Source organism: Panulirus ornatus, chromosome 12 (assembly GCF_036320965.1).
Source record: "Panulirus ornatus isolate Po-2019 chromosome 12, ASM3632096v1, whole genome shotgun sequence".
Classification (NCBI taxonomy): Eukaryota; Metazoa; Arthropoda; class Malacostraca; order Decapoda; family Palinuridae; genus Panulirus; species Panulirus ornatus.
The window spans coordinates 31412406-31435106 of NC_092235.1; the positions used below are offsets into that span (position 1 = coordinate 31412406).

General features: G+C 41.4%; 1 protein-coding gene across 8 annotated transcripts in view; it reads right to left on the reverse strand.

Annotated features, from left to right (window-relative positions):
• Positions 1-22701, reverse strand: part of LOC139752006 (uncharacterized) — a 269198-nt gene that overhangs the window by 119320 nt on the left and 127177 nt on the right. For all 8 annotated transcript variants that reach the window (XM_071667778.1, XM_071667779.1, XM_071667783.1 and 5 more), the window contains exon 12: positions 20674-20809. In XM_071667778.1, coding sequence (XP_071523879.1) covers positions 20674-20809 — 136 coding nt within the window. The remainder of the gene's footprint in view (positions 1-20673; positions 20810-22701) is intronic.

A 22701-nucleotide genomic window follows, 5' to 3' on the forward strand; every position in this document is an offset into this window, starting at 1 on the left:
TCAAATAGAATAATTTGCTATGATGTCACCTACTCCATGAGGAAAACCTATCTTAAGTAATACTTTTCTTTATCTGAAAAAAAAAAAACTTAGAAGTTGACGCAGTACCCACTTTCTTGCCAGAAGATCAAGTTAGAATTTCTGAATATGCAAATTACCTCTTGCTTAAATGACAGTTAAGCATAAGGATAAGGAAATATTCAATTAACAGGTAACTCTTTGTTAATCCAGCACCCCTGGGACCTTGGTATGACATAATAAATTTGTCTGTTATAACAAGGCTTTTATAATCATTGAGAAAAAGATGTAAAACTAGAAATATCAACTTAAAGATAAGAAAAATACAGAATAGCTTTGAACAAAAAAAATATACCATAGGTAAACATATACCTAGAAAATAGTGTGCAAATCTAATTTATGTGCATCAAACCTTCAATTGTACAGCAAACTGAGGCTTATGTTCCATGCTGGTACATAATCTGTTTACTTTCGAGTTCTCATTGGAAGAAAACCATGATCATGTTATCGTGGCTGAGCAGACTTAAAACACATCATGCCAGCCTAACTACTGTGTTGCTACTGGAGTTATAACACCATACAAAAACCTCTTTTTCTCTCTTTTTCATCCTGTACAACAACAGATGGTGAGAGCAAACAAAATTAAAGGACTGGGTGAGGAACAAAAGATATTCAGGAAAGCACTGCTTACACATATGACACAAGAGCGTGTTAAGTAGCAAGCAAGCATGTGAGAGGGGTAAGTGGGAGTTAAGTCATTAGGGAATGAGAAATGAACCATGTAAGGGGGTAACTGCATGGAAAGAGTGCAAGTGATTAGATGTACAAAAGGAAGCAGCAGGAGGTCAAGGGGAAGGTGTAGGAATGGAAAAAGGGGGCAAATGAGAGTTGGGGAAAGAGTATCAGCAAACCTCGGGTACAATAAGAAAATGTTTTACAAGAATCAGTAACAGGCAAAGAAATGTGAAGAGGAGATTCTCTGAGTATTTTGAAAAACTGCTGAATGTATGAAATGATGGGGTAGCAGATATGGGTGATTGGGACATGGAAGGATGCAAAGCAAGGGAGTAACGGCAACTGGTTTGGTGAAAAGCGAAGAAGTGCTGAATGCCCAATATGAGATTAAACGTGACAAAGAAACTGGATTGGATGGGAATGCAGGTGATTTTCTAAAACATCTATGTTTCTATAGCTCAATGTGAGGTGTCTGAGGACTGGCAGAAAGCCAATATAGTGCTATTGTAGAAAGGCAAGGGGAAAAAAAGTGAATGTTTAAATTACATAGGTATAAGTTTGTTGAGCGCACTTGATAAATTGTATGTGAGAGTGATGGATAGGATGATGGCATGCAGAGAACATCAGATTGAGGAGGAGCATTGTAGCTTCGGGATGAAGGATGAAGAATATGTATGAGCATTACTACGAAAAACAGAAGGGTTTGAATGTGGCATTTAAGGATCTTGAGAAAGAACATGATAGGATTGATAGAGATGCTTTGTGGAAAGTGTTAATCCATGCAGGGGAAAAAAGCTACTAGCAGAGACGAATTTTCATCCTGAGAGTAAGGCATGTGTGTGAGTAGGAAGAAAGGAAGGTGAATGGTTCCAGGTGAAGCTGGGTCTGCAGCAGGGATGTGTGATGCCACCATGGCTGTTTTACCTCTTTATGGATGGGTTGGTGAGGGAAATGAATGCAAAGATCTTGAAGTGAGGGGTAGCTTGCAGTCTGTTAGGGGTTGGAAGGCTTGTGAGGTGAATCAGTTACTGCTTGCTGATGACAGCGCTGGTGGCAGATTCAAGTTAGAAAATGCAGAAGCTGGTTTATGAGTTTGGGGGAGTGCGTGAAACAAGAAAGTTGAGTTACTGTGAATAAAAGTAGGGTTATTATGTTTAAAAAAGAAGAGAAGCTGGTTGGATGAGTGTAAATTTCAGTGATGGGAACCTGGAGGAAGTGAAATGTTTTAGACACCTGGAGTTCGGTTATGAAATTCAAAAGAGAAGAGAGACAGGTTGGTTGCATGTAAATTTGAATGGTGAGAACTTGAAGAAGTGAAATGTTTTAGATACCTGGGAGAGGCCATTTCAGTGGATAGAGCCATATGAGCTGAACTAAGCCACAGGGTGGGTGAAGTGGGTTAAGGTCCTGGACTCATTGAAAAATGTGTGCAAAGAAATATCAATACCTGTATGGGCAAAGATGAATATGTCTGTTGCTACAGTAGTCCTGACAGTGTTGTATAGATGCAAGACATCAGCACTAGATTAATACTTATGGAGGAAGGTGGATATGTTTGAAGCGAACTGTTTGACAATAATGTCGTGTTAGGTGTGCTGATAAAATAAGACATGACATGGTAACTAGTGGTTGGAGATAAAGTAAGAAAGAGATGTGGTAGCAGGAAAAGTATATATGAGGGATGATGGTGTACTAAAATAGTCTGGAAATATGGAGAGGGATAGTGAAGAGAGTCTAGGTGGGTATACACATCAGAATTGGAAGAATCAAGAAAAATGAGTAAAACTGAGAAGGATGTGGAAGGATGGAACAGAAGCTGCTCTGAGTGATCTGGGCCTGAACTTGCAGGAGGGTGTGAGGCATGCAAGGGATAGAGCAAACTTGAGCAATGTTATATACAGGGGATGATGTGCTGTCAACAGGCTGATTCAGGGCATATGAAGCAGTCAGGGGTAATTTAGAATGGTCCATAAGGCTTCGCTGTTGATAAGAGGATTATAGTTTCAGTGCATTATTCAAAACTACTTGAAAGTGACTGTGAGCAAATAAGGCTATTCTTTGTCTGTTCCTGGCACTATCTTGCAATGTAGAAAATAGCAAACAAGCATGAATAAAAATGCCTGTCAACACATAGAAGGCATAAAGAGCAACATTCTAAAGCTGAAAACATCTCAGCAAGGTAAATAAAATATTACCAACATATCTTTTATACCTGCAAATATATGAACAAGACACTAGACAAAAATCTGAATGCCAAGCAAGGAAACTGGAGTGCTTATCTATGCATTTCATTGTAACATGCCACTTTCATAGTACTAAACTGCACTATGCTATGCCACATTTATGGCATTCAAACTGCATTCCCTCATCTAAATTCCCAGTTGATCTATGCCTCCACGTCTTAACCATAGACATCACTAACAACCTATTAACACAGCAGGAATAAATAAAAGGCACCACACACCCCTGCATTGTCAAAGAAGGTGTATATACATCATCATAACGAGAAGCTATACTTATGCTGCAAATATAGCAGTCAATTTCAAAGAGAACTTATTTTCCTAAATATGTTCATCTTTTGATGAAAATAAGATTACTTTTTTCATTCATTCATGTACATGATGCTCTGTGCATAAAATCATAAGCAAATATGTAAACAATACACACAGAATGTAAAATATACTTTTTTCCATACTTGATCACTGTTTCCCACATAAGCAAGGAGGCATCAGGAACAGAAGAAAGGCTGCATTCACTCACATCCAGTCTCTTGGTGTCATGCATAATGCACCAAAACCACAGCTACCTATCCACAAACAGGCCCCACAGACCTTTCTATAGTTTATTCCAGCTGCTTCACATGCCTTGGTTCAGTCCACTGACAGCACATTGACCCCTGTGAACTAAAGCATTCCAACACCCTCCTGCATGTTCAGGCCCAGATCACTCAAAATATTTTTCACTCCTCCCTTCCTTCTCCAATTTGGTCTCCCTCTTGTCCTAGTTCCCTTCACTTCTGACACATATGCTCTTTGTCAACATTTCCTCACTCATTCTTTCCATCTGTCCAAACCATTACAGTAAACCTTCTTCAGCTCTTTCTAGCACACTCTTTTTATTACTACACCCTCTTACCCTATCATTACATACTCAGTCAAACCACTTCACACTATATACTGTCCTTAAAACATCTCGTCTCCACAACATCCATCCTCCTCAGCACAGCCTCATCTATAGCCCATGCCTCACATCCATATAATACTGCTGGGACTACTATATCTTCAAACATACCCATTTTTAAACTTCCAGATAGTAATCTCTTTCCACACATTCTTCAGTCCTCCCATCACTAATCCTATGACTCGCTTCCACTTTCATGGTTCCATTCACTGCTATGTCCACTCCCAGGTATCTAATACACTTCACTTTCTCCAATTTTTCTCCATTCAAACTCACACCCTTACTAACCTGTCCCTTAAACCTGCTAAACCTAATAATTTTGCTTTTATCTACATTTACTAACAAGTTTCTCCTTTCATACATTCTAACAGTATCAGTCAACAACTTTTGCAGTTTGCCACTCAAATCTGCCAACAGTGCTGTATTTGTAAAACTGACTCACTTTCCCAGCCCTCTTGATCCCTTACAGTCCACATACTCACCCCTCCCTCTAAAACTCTCACATTTACCTCCCTTACCACCCAATCCATAAACATTAAACAGCAATAGTGACATCATACACCCTGCAACTGAGCAACCATCATTGGAACCATTCACTCTCCTCTCTTCCTACCAGTACACATGCCTTACACTTGAAAAACTTCTCTGCTTCAAGCAGCTTTCCTCCCAAACCGTATATTATAAAGATCTTCCACAAAGCATTTCTCCTGATTCATAAATGCTACACACAAATCCATCCATTTACCTACGCATTTCTCATATACATTTTTTAAAGCACACATCTGATCCACACATCCTCTACCACTTTCAAAACCACACTGCTCCATGCCAATGTGATGCTCTGCACATGCCTTCACCCTCTCATTCACTACTTTCCCATACAACTTACCAGTTACATTCAAGTCTTATAACTCTGTAGTTTGAACACTCAACTTTATCCCCTCTGTCTTTGTACAAAGGTACTATACATGGATTCTGCCAATCCTCAGGCACTTTACCATGATCCATACACACAGTGAAAATCCTCAACAACCAATCAACAACACAGTCACCCACTCTGTTAATAAATTCAACTGTAATACAATCAATTCTAGCCCATTGCAACATTTCAATTATGTAAGGATTTCTCCACTTTTCTTTTCACCAAACTACTTGCCATAACTCTCTCACTTCAAATACCACCCTGACTCAAACACGCTACATCTGCTACCCTGTTATCAAACACATTTAACAATCCTTTAAATTACTCTCTCCATCTCCTCACTTCATCACTTTCTCTAACCACTTTCCCTTTTGCCCCCTTCACCAAGGTCCCTATTTGTTCTTTTGTTTTTCACATAATACGAACCTCCTTCCAAATCATTATCTTTTTTTTTTTATTATTATACTTTGTCGCTGTCTCCCGCGTTTGCAAGGTAGCGCAAGGAAACAGACGAAAGAAATGCCCCCCCCCATACACATGTATATACACACGTCCACACACGCAAATATACATACCTACACAGCTTTCCATGGTTTACCCCAGACGCTTCACATGCCCTGCTTCAATCCACTGACAGCACGTCAACCCCGGTATACCACATCGCTCCAATTCACTCTATTCCTTGCCCTCCTTTCACCCTCCTGCATGTTCAGGCCCCGATCACACAAAATCTTTTTCACTCCATCTTTCCACCTCCAATTTGGTCTCCCTCTTCTCCTTGTTCCCTCCACCTCCGACACATATATCCTCTTGGTCAATCTTTCCTCACTCATCCTCTCCATGTGCCCAAACCACTTCAAAACACTCTCTTCTGCTCTCTCAACCACGCTCTTTTTATTTCCACACATCTCTCTTACCCTTACGTTACTCACTCGATCAAACCACCTCACACCACACATTGTCCTCAAACATCTCATTTCCAGCACATCCATCCTCCTGTGCACAACTCTATCCATAGCCCACGCCTCGCAACCATACAACATTGTTGGAACCACTATTCCTTCAAACATACCCATTTTTGCTTTCCGAGATAATGTTCTCGACTTCCACACATTCTTCAAGGCCCCCAGGATTTTCGCCCCCTCCCCCACCCTATGATCCACTTCCGCTTCCATGGTTCCATCCGCTGCCAGATCCACTCCCAGATATCTAAAACACTTCACTTCCTCCAGTTTTTCTCCATTCAAACTCACCTCCCAATTGACTTGACCCTCAACCCTACTGTACCTAATAACCTTGCTCTTATTCACATTTACTCTTAACTTTCTTCTTCCACACACTTTTCCAAACTCAGTCACCAGCTTCTTCAGTTTCTCACATGAATCAGCCACCAGTGCTGTATCATCAGCGAACAACAACTGACTCACTTCCCAAGCTCTCTCATCCCCAACAGACTTCGTACTTGCCCCTCTTTCCAAAACTCTTGCATTCACCTCCCTAACAACCCCATCCATAAACAAATTAAACAACCATGGAGACATCACACACCCCTGCCGCAAACCTACATTCACTGAGAACCAATCACTTTCCTCTCTTCCTACACGTACACATGCCTTACATCCTCGATAAAAACTTTTCACTGCTTCTAACAACTTTCCTCCCACACCATATATTCTTAATACCTTCCACAGAGCATCTCTATCAACTCTATCATATGCCTTCTCCAGATCCATAAATGCTACATACAAATCCATTTGCTTTTCTAAGTATTTCTCACATACATTCTTCAAAGCAAACACCTGATCCACACATCCTCTACCACTTCTGAAACCACACTGCTCTTCCCCAATCTGATGCTCTGTACATGCCTTCACCCTCTCAATCAATACCCTCCCATATAATTTACCAGGAATACTCAACAAACTTATACCTCTGTAATTTGAGCACTCACTCTTATCCCCTTTGCCTTTGTACAATGGCACTATGCACGCATTCCGCCAATCCTCAGGCACCTCACCATGAGTCATACATACATTAAATAACCTTACCAACCAGTCAACAATACAGTCACCCCCTTTTTTAATAAATTCCACTGCAATACCATCCAAACCCGCTGCCTTGCCGGCTTTCATCTTCCGCAAAGCTTTCACTACCTCTTCTCTGTTTACCAAATCATTTTCCCTAACCCTCTCACTTTGCACACCACCTCGACCAAAACACCCTATATCTGCCACTCTATCATCAAACACATTCAACAAACCTTCAAAATACTCACTCCATCTCCTTCTCACATCACCACTACTTGTTATCACCTCACCACTTGCGCCCTTCACCGAAGTTCCCATTTGCTCCCTTGTCTTACGCACTTTATTTACCTCCTTCCAGAACATCTTTTTATTCTCCCTAAAATTTAATGATACTCTCTCACCCCAACTCTCATTTGCCCTTTTTTTCACCTCTTGCACCTTTCTCTTGACCTCCTGTCTCTTTCTTTTATACATCTCCCACTCAATTGCATTTTTTCCCTGCAAAAATCGTCCAAATGCCTCTCTCTTCTCTTTCACTAATACTCTTACTTCTTCATCCCACCACTCACTACCCTTTCTAATCAACCCACCTCCCACTCTTCTCATGCCACAAGCATCTTTTGCGCAATCCATCACTGATTCCCTAAATACATCCCATTCCTCCCCCACTCCCCTTACTTCCATTGTTCTCACCTTTTTCCATTCTGTACTCAGTCTCTCCTGGTACTTCCTCACACAGGTCTCCTTCCCAAGCTCACTTACTCTCACCACCCTCTTCACCCCAACATTCACTCTTCTTTTCTGAAAACCCATACAAATCTTCACCTTAGCCTCCACAAGATAATGATCAGACATCCCTCCAGTTGCACCTCTCAGCACATTAACATCCAAAAGTCTCTCTTTCGTACGCCTGTCAATTAACACGTAATCCAATAACGCTCTTTGGCCATCTCTCCTACTTACATAAGTATACTTATGTATATCTCGCTTTTTAAACCAGGTATTCCCAATCATCAGTCCTTTTTCAGCACATAAATCTACAAGCTCTTCACCATTTCCATTTACAACACTGAACACCCCATGTATACCAATTATTCCCTCAACTGCCACATTACTCACCTTTGCATTCAAATCACCCATCACTATGACCCGGTCTCGTGCATCAAAACCACTAACACACTCATTCAGCTGCTCCCAAAACACTTGCCTCTCTTGATCTTTCTTCTCATGCCCAGGTGCATATGCACCAATAATCACCCACCTCTCTCCATCAACTTTCAGTTTTACCCATATTAATCGAGAATTTACTTTCTTACACTCTATCACATACTCCCACAACTCCTGTTTCAGGAGTATTGCTACTCCTTCCCTTGCTCTTGTCCTCTCATTATCTTATTCTCCCTAAAATTTAATGATACTCACTCAACCCAACTCTCATTTACCCTACTTTTCAACCCATGCACCTTTTTCTTTCACAAGCAACTTTACTTCATCCCACCACTTACTACCCTTTCTAATCTGCCCACCTCCCACTTTTCATATGCCACATGAATCTCTTGCATGTGCCAGAACTACTTTCCTAAATACCTCCCAACCCTCACCCTGTCCCCTTGCTTCATCTACTCTCACTTTTTTGCTATTCTACACTTAATCTCTCCTAATGTTCCTTCACTCAAGTTCTTTTCCAAGCTCACTTACTCTCACCACTCTCTTCTCAATGACATCATCTCCTCTTTATCAAAAACCTCTACAAATCTTCCCCATGCTTCTATAAGACAGAGGTCAGGCATCCCTACAGCTGCTCCTCTCAGCATATTTACATCTCTCTTTTACATGCCTATCAATTAAAAAGCAATTCAACACTGCCAGCTTATTATCTTTCCTACTCAAATACACATACTAGAATATGTCCCTCTTTTTAAACAAGGTATTCCCAATCATCACTTCTTTTTCAGCATACAATTCAACAGGCTGTTCATCATTTCCATTCATAATACTAAATACCCTAAGCACCTCAAACTTACTCTCAACTGCCAAATCACTCTCCATCACATCTGAATCACCAGTTACTAATACCTGGTCTCTTGCATCAAAACTGCTGACACGCTCACTCAGCTGCTCTCAAACCACTAATTAACACCCATCTCTCACCATGTACTTTCATTTTTACTCACATCAGTCTAAAACTCAAACTCATTTCCTTACACTCATGTACACACTCCCACTTAAGCAGTAATGCTACTCCTTCCTTAGCTCTTGTCCTTTCACCAACCCCCGACTTTACTCTTAAGACATTTTCAAACCATACTTCCCCTTTACCCTTAAGCTTTGTTTCACTCAGAACCAGAAAATCTACTTAATTCTCCTTTCTTCTCATCTTGGTTACAGCCACACAGACACCCTAGCCTGAGCCTTCAAGGAGGATGAGAACTCCTTGCTTGGCTCCTACTTCATTTCCATCATTTAGAGACTGAAATACAAGAAGAGGAGGATTTCCAGCCTGCCACTCCCACTCCCTTTAGTTGTCTTCCGTAAGAAATATGGTGGTAGAATTCTTTCTTCCCTACCCTAAAGAGAAAAGAAACTTGGACTATTTCTTGTTCCTTCCCTTTATCTTCCTGCATCATTAGTTCTTCTATGGAGCTCTTGCAGCATTCTGTAAGCAAGCCATGTCTACTGGGCAGGACCACAAGTCAAGTAGTGTGGCAGTTTTGTGTGTGTTTCTGTGGTGAGTGAAGGCCAAATTAGATATCTCGTGTCGTGTCTTCAGTGCGGACACTGCATCTTAGGAATGCAGGGTTGAGAGTTATGTTGAATCATGTTTATAATATTGAAGAGATGTGTAGTGTCCAAAGCTCAAAATAGTTAGAGTTTCACTTATTGGGAGCATTTGTCCACTGAAGGTGATGGAGTGCAGGTTGGACTCATGTCTATTTGAGTTAAAAGACTAATTGGAAACATCTGCCAAGACGTGGATATTTTGTTCTTGGGGAGTCACTGTTACAATTGTGTGATGCTGTGTTGCAGCTCTGTTGTTGACTGCAGTATCAGGGTGGTGTGATGTGCGGTCTGCAAGAGGGAATAGAAGATTGTGAAGTAAGAAATTGAAGAGGGATGAAGAAAGAACTGCTCTTTGGGGAACTCCATTATAGAGTTTAAGGGTTTTGGAGGTGAAGTCTATGTGAATTATTCTGGCTTGACAGCTAACTATGAAGTTGGACAAACATTCTTTTTTAATCATTGTGGAGGATAGTATTAAATATTTCCTGAGTGAGGATATGTCAAGGAACACTTACATGTTTGCCACTAATACTCTGTGTGTGTGTGTGTGTGTGTATGTGTGTATGTGTATGTGTGTGTGAGGCCATCTGTGTTGTATGAGGTCTGCATGGAGTGTGGTAGAGTGATTGGGTCCAAATTTGGATTGCATAGATGAAAGACGTACATTTTGCTTAATTCTGCTGTGGATTAGTTTTTCAAAGAATTGGATTGTGAAGGCAGAAAAGAAATACAGCAGTAAGAGAAAGGAGACTTAAAAGGTATGAAGGGTTTTAGACTATGTTGGGAAATTTACAGATGTTTGGGATTTTGTTGTGCAGACTGGTAGAGGTGGTTGAAGATAAATGTAATTACCTGGAATGTTATTATACAAAAATGTTTTATATATTCTCAATGGAGTAGAGGAATTATTCCCTGTGTCATAATTCACTTCCCTGTCTGTACTTAAAATTTCTAGAAGCTGATGCAGAAGGAACAATGTGAAGGAGTGCACATCTTACTTAATGATTCAGCTTGGGATGTCTGAATATGCACGGATGTAACCACCCTGAGAAGGATGAGATAGGTAGTCTCTTTGAGGACACGAACTTGGATGTTCTAGCTATGAGTGAAACTAAGCTTAATGGAGACATGTGTTAAACAAGGACTGGCAACTGGGAATTATTTTTTTTTTTTTATTATACTTTGTCGCTGTCTCCCGCGTTTGCGAGGTAGCGCAAGGAAACAGACGAAAGAAATGGCCCAACCCCCCCCATACACATGTATATACATATGTCCACACACGCAAATATACATACCTACACAGCTTTCCATGGTTTACCCCAGACGCTTCACATGCCTTGATTCAATCCACTGACAGCACGTCAACCCCGGGTATACCACATCGCTCCAATTCACTCTATTCCTTGCCCTCCTTTCACCCTCCTGCATGTTCAGGCCCCGATCACACAAAATCTTTTTCACTCCATCTTTCCACCTCCAATTTGGTCTCCCTCTTCTCCTCGTTCCCTCCACCTCCGACACATATATCCTCTTGGTCAATCTTTCCTCACTCATTCTCTCCATGTGCCCAAACCACTTCAAAACACCCTCTTCTGCTCTCTCAACCACGCTCTCTTTATTTCCACACATCTCTCTTACCCTTACGTTACTCACTCGATCAAACCACCTCACACCACACATTGTCCTCAAACATCTCATTTCCAGCACATCCATCCTCCTGCGCACAACTCTATCCATAGCCCACGCCTCGCAACCATACAACATTGTTGGAACCACTATTCCTTCAAACATACCCATTTTTGCTTTCCGAGATAATGTTCTCGACTTCCACACATTCTTCAAGGCCCCCAGAATTTTCGCCCCCTCCCCCACCCTATGATCCACTTCCGCTTCCATGGTTCCATCCGCTGCCAGATCCACTCCCAGATATCTAAAACACTTCACTTCCTCCAGTTTTTCTCCATTCAAACTCACCTCCCAATTGACTTGACCCTCAACCCTACTGTACCTAATAACCTTGCTCTTATTCACATTTACTCTTAACTTTCTTCTTCCACACACTTTACCAAACTCAGTCACCAGCTTCTGCAGTTTCTCACATGAATCAGCCACCAGCGCTGTATCATCAGCGAACAACAACTGACTCACTTCCCAAGCTCTCTCATCCCCAACAGACTTCATACTTGCCCCTCTTTCCAAAACTCTTGCATTTACCTCCCTAACAACCCCATCCATAAACAAATTAAACAACCATGGAGACATCACACACCCCTGCCGCAAACCTACATTCACTGACAACCAATCACTTTCCTCTCTTCCTACACGTACACATGCCTTACATCCTCGATAAAAACTTTTCACTGCTTCTAACAACTTTCCTCCCACACCATATATTCTTAATACCTTCCACAGAGCATCTCTATCAACTCTATCATATGCCTTCTCCAGATCCATAAATGCTACATACAAATCCATTTGCTTTTCTAAGTATTTCTCACATACATTCTTCAAAGCAAACACCTGATCCACACATCCACATGTGGCAGTTGAGGGAATAATTGGTATACATGGGGTGTTCAGTGTTGTAAATGGAAATGGTGAAGAGCTTGTAGATTTATGTGCTGAAAAAGGACTGATGATTGGGAATACCTGGTTTAAAAAGCGAGATATACATAAGTATACTTATGTAAGTAGGAGAGATGGCCAAAGAGCGTTATTGGATTACGTGTTAATTGACAGGCGTGCGAAAGAGAGACTTTTGGATGTTAATGTGCTGAGAGGTGCAACTGGAGGGATGTCTGATCATTATCTTGTGGAGGCTAAGGTGAAGATTTGTATGGGTTTTCAGAAAAGAAGAGTGAATGTTGGGGTGAAGAGGGTGGTGAGAGTAAGTGAGCTTGGGAAGGAGACCTGTGTGAGGAAGTACCAGGAGAGACTGAGTACAGAATGGAAAAAGGTGAGAACAATGGAAGTAAGGGGAGTGGGGGAGGAATGGGATGTATTTAGGGAATCAGTGATGGATTGCGCAAAAGATGCTTGTGGCATGAGAAGAGTGGGAGGTGGGTTGATTAGAAAGGGTAGTGAGTGGTGGGATGAAGAAGTAAGAGTATTAGTGAAAGAGAAGAGAGAGGCATTTGGACGATTTTTGCAGGGAAAAAATGCAATTGAGTGGGAGATGTATAAAAGAAAGAGACAGGAGGTCAAGAGAAAGGTGCAAGAGGTGAAAAAAAGGGCAAATGAGAGTTGGGGTGAGAGAGTATCATTAAATTTTAGAGAGAATAAAAAGATGTTCTGGAAGGAGGTAAATAAAGTGTGTAAGACAAGGGAGCAAATGGGAACTTCAGTGAAGGGCGCAAATGGGGAGGTGATAACAAGTAGTGGTGATGTGAGGAGATGGAGTGGGTATTTTGAAGGTTTGTTGAATGTGTTTGATGATAGAGTCGCAGATATAGGGTGTTTTGGTCGAGGTGGTGTGCAAAGTGAGAGGGTTAGGGAAAATGATTTGGTAAACAGAGAAGAGGTAGTGAAAGCTTTGCGGAAGATGAAAGCCGGCAAGGCAGCAGGTTTGGATGGTATTGCAGTGGAATTTATTAAAAAAGGGGGTGACTGTATTGTTGACTGGTTGGTAAGGTTATTTAATGTATGTATGACTCATGGTGAGGTGCCTGAGGATTGGCGGAATGCGTGCATAGTGCCATTGTACAAAGGCAAAGGGGATAAGAGTGAGTGCTCAAATTACAGAGGTATAAGTTTGTTGAGTATTCCTGGGAAATTATATGGGAGGGTATTGATTGAGAGGGTGAAGGCATGTACAGAGCATCAGATTGGGGAAGAGCAGTGTGGTTTCAGAAGTGGTAGAGGATGTGTGGATCAGGTGTTTGCTTTGAAGAATGTATGTGAGAAATACTTAGAAAAGCAAATGGATTTGTATGTAGCAACTGGGAATACCTGATTTAAAAAGGGGAACAGATATAAGTGAGAGAGAGTCATGGTTTGCTGAAAAGAGAAGAGGTGGCAAAAGCCTTGTGGAAGATGATATGAGGCAAGAAGGTTGGGGTGAATGGTACTACAAATCAATTTCTTATGAAGGGGGAAGAAACGGTTTTCAGTATATGCACAGATCATGGTGAGGTGCATGGGGATTGGTGGAATGCATGTATAGTGCCAGTGTATAAAGTTAAGGGGCATAAAGGTGAATGTTAAAACTGCAGTGGTATAAGTTTGTTGAGTGTATCTGGTAAGTTGTATGGGAGAGAGGTAAATAAGAAAGTGAAGTAATGTACAGAGCATCAGACTGGGGAGGAACAATGTGGTTTCAGAAGGGGTAGTGGATGTATGGATCAGGTGTTTGCTTTAAGGAATGTGTGTGAGAAATACCTAGAGAAACAAAATGATTTGTATAAGGCATTTATAGATCTAGAGAAAGCATATGATGAGGTTGATAGAGATGCCTGTGGAAGGTCTTAAGGATATATAGCATGGAAGGAAAGCTTCTACAAACAGAGAAGTTTTTATCAAGGCTGTAAGGCATGTGTACGAGTGGGAAGAGAGGAGAGTAAGTGGTTCCAAGTGAAGGTTAGTTTGTGGCTGGGGTGTGTGATGTCACCATGGTTGTTCAATCTGTTTATGGTTGTGGTAGTGAGAGATGTATATACAAGAGTTTTGGAAAGGGGGTGAGTATGCAGTCTGTAAGAGATGAAGGGGCATGGAAAGTGAATAAGCTGTTGTTTGCTGATGATACAGCACTGGTGGCAGTTCAAGCGAGAAACTGAGGAGGGTCTGCTAAAATGGTTTGGATATAATGGAAAGAATGAGTGAGGAGAGGTTAGCAAAGAGGATATATATATGTCAGAAGTGGAGGGAACACTTAAAAGGGTTGACCAAATTGGAGATGAAAGGATGGAGTGAGATTTTGAGTGATCAGGACCTTAATATGAAGGAGTGTGAAAGGCATGTATGGGATAGGATGAATTGGAACAATGTGGTGTTAAGGGGATGACATGATGTCAATAGACTGAACCAGGGTATGTAAAGCAGCTGAGGTAAACTACAGAAAGGTTTCTATGGCCTGGTTGTGGATAAGGAGCTGTGGTCTCGGTGCATTACACATTACAGGCAGTGAATGGATGCAAGTGAATGTGGCCTTCCTTTGTCTGTTCCTAATGCTACCTCACTAACATAAGAAATGGCAACCAAGTATGAAAAACTAAATAAAAATGATGATAACAATAACGTATTCCCTGCGTGTTGTAGAAGGCGACTAAAAGGAGAGGGAGCGGGGGGGGGCTGGAAATCCTCCCCTCTCATTTTTTTTAAATTTTCCAAAAGAAGGAAAACAGAGAAGGAGGCCAGGTGAGGATATTCCCTCAAAGGTCCAGTCCTCTGTTCTTAACGCTACCTCGCTAATGCGGGAAATGGTGAATAGTAAAAAGAAAGGAAAAAACAATAAAATCACCTACAAGTGACAACACTGACCCACCATGGAAATCAATAAATAAGGAATAAAACTATCAAGACATCTTTATAATTCTGTATTCTCTGAAGTATTTTATATTATTTTTTATTATACTTTATCCCGCGTTTGCGAGGTAGCGCAAGGAAACAGACGAAAGAAATGGCCCAACCCCCCCCATACACATGTATATACATACGTCCACACACACAAATATACATACCTACACAGCTTTCCATGGTTTACCCCAGACGCTTCACATGCCTTGATTCAATCCACAGACAGCACGTCAACCCCGGTATACCACATCGCTCCAATTCACTCTATTCCTTGCCCTCCTTTCACCCTCCTGCATGTTCAGGCCCCGATCACACAAAATCTTTTTCACTCCATCTTTCCACCTCCAATTTGGTCTCCCTCTTCTCCTCGTTCCCTCCACCTCCGACACATATATCCTCTTGGTCAATCTTTCCTCACTCATTCTCTCCATGTGCCCAAACCACTTCAAAACACCCTCTTCTGCTCTCTCAACCACGCTCTTTTTATTTCCACACATCTCTCTTACCCTTACGTTACTCACTCGATCAAACCACCTCACACCACACATTGTCCTTAAACATCTCATTTCCAGCACATCCATTCTCCTGCGCACAACTCTATCCATAGCCCACGCCTCGCAACCATACAACATTGTTGGAACCACTATTCCTTCAAACATACCCATTCTTGCTTTCCGAGATAATGTTCTCGACTTCCACACATTCTTCAAGGCCCCCAGAATTTTCGCCCCCTCCCCCACCCTATGATCCACTTCCGCTTCCATGGTTCCATCCGCTGCCAGATCCACTCCCAGATATCTAAAACACTTCACTTCCTCCAGTTTTTCTCCATTCAAACTCACCTCCCAATTGACTTGACCCTCAACCCTACTGTACCTAATAACCTTGCTCTTATTCACATTTACTCTTAACTTTCTTCTTCCACACACTTTACCAAACTCAGTCACCAGCTTCTGCAGTTTCTCACATGAATCAGCCACCAGCGCTGTATCATCAGTGAACAACAACTGACTCACTTCCCAAGCTCTCTCATCCCCAACAGACTTCATACTTGCCCCTCTTTCCAAAAGTCTTACATTTACCTCCCTAACAACCCCATCCATAAACAAATTAAACAACCATGGAGACATCACACACCCCTGCCGCAAACCTACATTCACTGAGAACCAATCACTTTCCTCTCTTCCTACACGTACACATGCCTTACATCCTCGATAAAAACTTTTCACTGCTTCTAACAACTTTCCTCCCACACCATATATTCTTAATACCTTCTACAGAGCATCTCTATCAACTCTATCATATGCCTTCTCCAGATCCATAAATGCTACATACAAATCCATTTGCTTTTCTAAGTATTTCTCACATACATTCTTCAAAGCAAACACCTGATCCACACATCCTCTACCACTTCTGAAACCACACTGCTCTTCCCCAATCTGATGCTCTGTACATGCCTTCACCCTCTCAATCAATACCCTCCCATATAATTTACCAGGAATACTCAACAAACTTATACCTCTGTAATTTGAGCACTCACTCTTATCCCCTTTGCCTTTGTACAATGGCACTATGCACGCATTCCGCCAATCCTCAGGCACCTCACCATGAGTCATACATACATTAAATAACCTTACCAACCAGTCAACAATACAGTCACCCCCTTTTTTAATAAATTCCACTGCAATACCATCCAAACCTGCTGCCTTGCCGGCTTTCATCTTCCGCAAAGCTTTCACTACCTCTTCTCTGTTTACCAAATATGAAATACAAGTACAGGTGTGAGAATGCTGTTGTTGATGTAGTTTTACATATTTCCAAAGCCTATGAATTAAAGGTTATCATCATTGTTATCATTATCATCATTATTATCATTATTATTATTATTATTATTATTATTATTATTACTATTATTATTATTACTATTATCATTATTATTATTATCATCATCCATAACTGCTGTTTCCTGGTTTAACAAGGCAGCAAAAGGAAACAGACGAAAAATGGCCCAACCACCCACATACACATATATATACATAAACACCCATATACGTACACGTACATTTCAACGTATACATACATATACACACACAGACATATACATATATACACATACACATATTCATACTTGCTGCCTCCATCATTCCTGTCGCCACATATGAAATAGCATTCCCCCCGTGAGGTAGCATCAAGAATAGACAAAAAAAAAGAAAAAAAGAAAAAAAAGGAACATTTATTCACACCCAGTCTCCAGCTGTCATGTATAATGCACCGAAGCCACAGCTCTCTTTCCACAACCAGGCCCCACAGACCTTTCCATAGTTTACCCTAGATGCTTCACATGCCCTGGTTCAATCCATTGACAGCACATCGTTCCAACTCACTCTATTCCTTGCATGCCTTTCACCCTCCAGTATGTTCAGGCCCCGACTGCTCAAAATCTTTTTCACTCCATCCTTCCATCTCCAATTTGGTCTCCTGCTTCTCCTTCTTCCTGCCACCTCTGACACATATATCCTCTTGGTCAATCTTTCCTCACTCATTCTCTCCATGTTTCCAAACCATTTCAAAACACCCTCTTCAGCTCTCAACCATACTCTTTTTCTTACTACACGTCTCTCTTACCCTTTCATTACTTACTCGATCAAACCACTTCACATCACATATTGTCCTCAAACATTTCATCCTCCTCCGCACAACCCTATCTATAGCCCATGCCTCACAACCATATAACATTATTGGAACCATTACTCCTTCAAACGTACCCATCTCTGCTCAGTGAGATATCGTTCTCATCTTCCACATTCTTCAATGCTCCCAGAATTTTCGCCCCCTCTCCAACCCTATGACACACTTCGCTTCCATAGTTCCATCTGCTGCTAAATCAACCCATAGATATCTAAAACACTTCACTTCCTCCAGTTTTTCTCAATTCAAACTTAATTCCCAATTAACTAGTCCCTCAACCCTCCTGAACCTAGTAAACTTGCTTTTATTCACATTTACTCTCAGCTTTCTTCTTTCATACACCTTACCAAACTCAGCCACCAACCTCTACAGTTTCTCACCCGAATCAGCCACCAGTGCTGTATCATCAGTGAACAACAACCCCCAAGCCCTCTTATCCACAACAGGCTACATACTTGCCCCTCTCTCCAAAACTCTTGCATTCTACTCCCTAACCACCCCATCCATAAACAAATTAAACAACCATGGAGACATCACACACCCCTGCCACAAACCGACATTCACTGGGAACCAATCACTTGCCTCTCTTCCAACTCGTACACATGCCTTACATCCTTGGTAAAATCTTTTCACTGCTTCTAGCAACTTACCTCCTACACCATATACTCTTAATACCTTCCACAAAGCACCTCTATCAACCCTACCATATGCCTTCTCCAGATCCATAAATGATACATACAAATCCATCTGTTTTTCTAAGTATTTCTCACATATATTCTTCAATGCAAACACCTGATCCATTCATCCTCTACCAATTCTGAAACCACACTGCTCTTCCCCAATCTGATGTTCTGTACATGCCTTTACACTCTCAATCAATACCCTCCCATATAATTTCCCAGGAATACTCAACAAACTTATGCCTCTGTAACTGGAACACTCACTTTTATCCCCTTTGCCTTTGTACAATGGCACTATGCATGCATTCTGCCAATCCTCAGACACTTCACTGTGATCCATACATACACCGAATATCCTTACCAACCAATCAACAACGCAGTCACCCCCTCTTTTAATAAATTCCACTGCAATACCACCCAAACCCACCGCCTTGCCGGCTTTCATCTTCCACAAAGCTCTTACTACCTCTTTCCTGTTAACCAAACTTCTTCCTGACCCTCTCACTTTGCACACCAACCAACCAAATCACCCTATATCTGCCACTCTATCATCAAACACATTCAACAAACCTTCAAAATACTCACTCCATCTCCTTCTCACATCATCAAGACTTGTTATCACCTCCCATTTGCCCCCTTCACTGATGTTCTCATTTGTTCACTCATCTTATGCACGTTATTTACCTCCTTCCAAAACACCTCTTAATTCTCCCTAAAATTTAATGATACTCTCTCACCCCAACTCTCATTTGCCCTCTTTTTCACCTCTAGCACCTTTCTCTTGACCTCTTGCCTCCTTCTTTTATACATCTCCCAGCCATTTGCACTACTTCCCCGCAAAAATCGTCCAAATGCCTCTCTCTTCTCTTTCACTAACATTCTTACTTCTTCATCCCACCACTCCCTACCCCTTCTAATCTGCTCACCTCCTACCTTTCTCAATGCACATGTATCTTTTGCACAAGCCACCACTGCTTCCCTAAATATATCCCATTCCTCACCCACTCCCCTCATGTCATTTGCTCTCACCTTTTGCCATTCTAGTCAATCTCTCTCCTGGTTCTTCCTCACACAAGTCTTTTTTCCAAGTTCACTTACTTTCACCACTCTCTTCTCCCCAACATTCTCTCTTCTTTTCTGAAAACCTCTACAAATCTTCACCTTCACAAGATAATGATCAGACATCCCTCCTGCTGCCCCTCTCAGCACATTAACATCCAAAAATCTCTCTTTCACATGCCTATCAATCAACATGTAATCCAATAATGCCCTATGACCATCTCCCCTACTCACATACATATACTTATGTATATCCCTCTTTTTAAAGCAGGTATTCCCAATCACCAGTCCTTTTTCAGCACACAAATCCATAAGCCCTTCATCATTTCCTTTACAACACTGAAAACCCCATGTACACCAATTATACCCTCATCTGCCACATTACTCACCTTGGCATTCAAATCACCCATCACTATAACCCAGTCTCATGCATCAATGCTGCTAACACTTTCACTCAGCTACTCCCAAAACACTTGCCTCTCATGATCTCTCTTCTCATGATCAGGTGCATAGGGACTAATAATCACCCATCTCTCTCCATCCACTTTCAGTTTTACCCACATCAATCTAGAGTTTACTTTCTCATATTCTCACATGCTCCCACAACTCCTGCTTCAGGAGTAGAACTACTTCCTTTGCTCTTGTCCTCTCACCAACCCCTGGCTTTACTCCCAAGACATTCCCAAACCACTCTTTCCCTTTACCCTTGAGCTTCATTTCACTCAGAGCCAAAATATCCAGGTTCCTTTTCTCAAACATACTACTTATCTCTCCTTTTTTCTTGGTACAAATCTATCTAGAAGGAAAGTGATGAACAACTGTTGATGGTGGATGAAGATAAGATAACTGGCTATTCAGACTGGGACTGTTTCAAATGGTGGGTTTGGCATTCCTAGTAAAGACGTTTCCCTTCTAATACTGGTGATGCAAACGATCCTTTTCATCTTTAGAAGGCACTGTGCTTTGATGAAGACATCAATGTCATACTTCCTGGCAAGCTAAGAAAGGATAAGCTTTAATGAAACAAGTTCAGAAAGAAACATGAAGAGAATTAACAATAAATAAACCTTACCTGAGTTTCAGCCCCCTGAGTGACTGCTGCAAGTCTGGCCACCACCTCAGACAGTATCTCATCTCCCTCTCCATCTGGTGTACCAGCTCGCAAGTTAATAAGCAGACATTCACCTTGGTGGTAGAATATACGCAATCTGGTGGTGATATGGAAAGAAGACTGCAAAGTTGCATTTGGACTAACTGAAAAGACATATTCACATATAATAAGTAATAACAATGATGTAACTGGAGAACTGCTTGTTAAGAACCTTCCTGAAACCATCACGTGCACAGGAAAGGAGCACACAAAAACATATTGATTACTACATCCAAGAGAAAGACATGTTTTTAACCTGAAAGTACAATTAAAAGAAGCCAGATCACATCTGATATGTCATAAAGTTCCATGTCTATAAACTCTAGCGGAGTGTTTGCAGAAGCTTCTACCTAATGTTCCTACTGAATTTTTCTACCTAATTCTCTTGTCTAATGTTTCTACCTACTATTTCTACCTGTTTGTACCTAATGCTTCTGTCTACATGTTCCCATATTACTTTTAACTATCATTCCTAGCATTACTGCCAAAAGGCAGGACTAGTGTATAGTACTCAACACAGAAAAATCTAGAGCTATGAAGAATGAGCTGTGTGAGTTAAGAAAATCTGAAGTTATGAAGAATGAGCTGTGCGAGTTAAGTGTTGTAAAGTGTTATGCATGACATGGAGAGATTGTATATTGGCAGACATAATGCCAGTAGAACATTTATGGGTGAGGAAGAAAAAAAGATAGCTACAGGGGTCAGAGGAGTGCAACATGACAAACATCAGTACTTTTATACATCATTTTCTATTTCATTATATCTCTGGGGATAGGGGAAAAAGAACACTTCCCATGTATTCCCCGTGTGTCGGAGAAGGTGACTAAAGGGGAGGGAGAGGGGAGCTAGAAATCCTCCCCTCCTTTTATCTAACTTTCTACAATGGGAAACAGAAGAAGGAGTCATGCGGGGAATGCTCATCCTCCTTGAAGGCTCAGATTGAGGTGTCTAAATGTGTGTGGATGTAACCCAGACGAAAAAAAGGAGAGATAGATAGTCTGTTTGAGGAAAGGAACCTGGATGTTTTGGCTCTGAGTGAAACGAAGCTCAAGGGTAAAGGGAAAGAGTGGTTTGCGAATGTCTTGGGAGAAAAGTCAGGGGTTGGTGAGAGGACAAGAGCAAAGGAGGGAGTAGCACTACTCCTGAAGCAGGAGTTGTTGGAGTATGTGATAGAGTGTAAGAAAGTAAATTCTAGATTGATATGGGTAAAACTGAAAGAGAATGGAGAGAGATGGGTGACTGTTGGTACCTATACAACTGGTCATGAGAAGAAAGATCATGAGAGGCAAGTGTTTTGGGAGCAGCTGAGTGAGCGTGGTGACAGCTTTGATGCACGAGACTGAGTTATAGTGATGGGTGACTTGAATGCAAAGGTGAGTAATGTGGCAGTTGAGGGTACAATTGGTGTACATGGGGTGTTCAGGGTTGTAAATGGAAATGGTGAAGGACTTGTAGATTTGTGTGCTGAAAAAGGACTGGTGATTGTGAATACCTGGTTTAAAAAAAGATTAGTTCTGGTTTAAAAAGAGATTAGTTCTGGTTTAAAAAGAGATATACATAAGTATACGTATGTAAGTAAGAGGGATGGCCAGAGAGCATTATTGGATTATGTGTTAATTGATAGGTGCGCCAAAGAGACTTTTGGATGTTAATGTCCTGAGAGGGGCAACTGGAGGAATGTTCGATCATCATCTTGTGGAGGCGAAGGTGAAGATTTGTAGAGGTTTTCAGAAAAGAAGAGAGAATGTTGGGGTGAAGAGTGAAGAGAGTGGTGAAAGAAAGTGAGCTTGGAAAGGAGACCTGTGTGAGGAAGTACCAGTGCAGAATGGCAAAAGGTGAGAGCAAATGACATAAGAGGAACGGGGGAGGAATGGGATGTATTTAATGAAGCAGTGATGGCTTGCATAAAAGATGCTTGTGGCATGAGAAAGGTGGGAGGAGGGCAGGTTA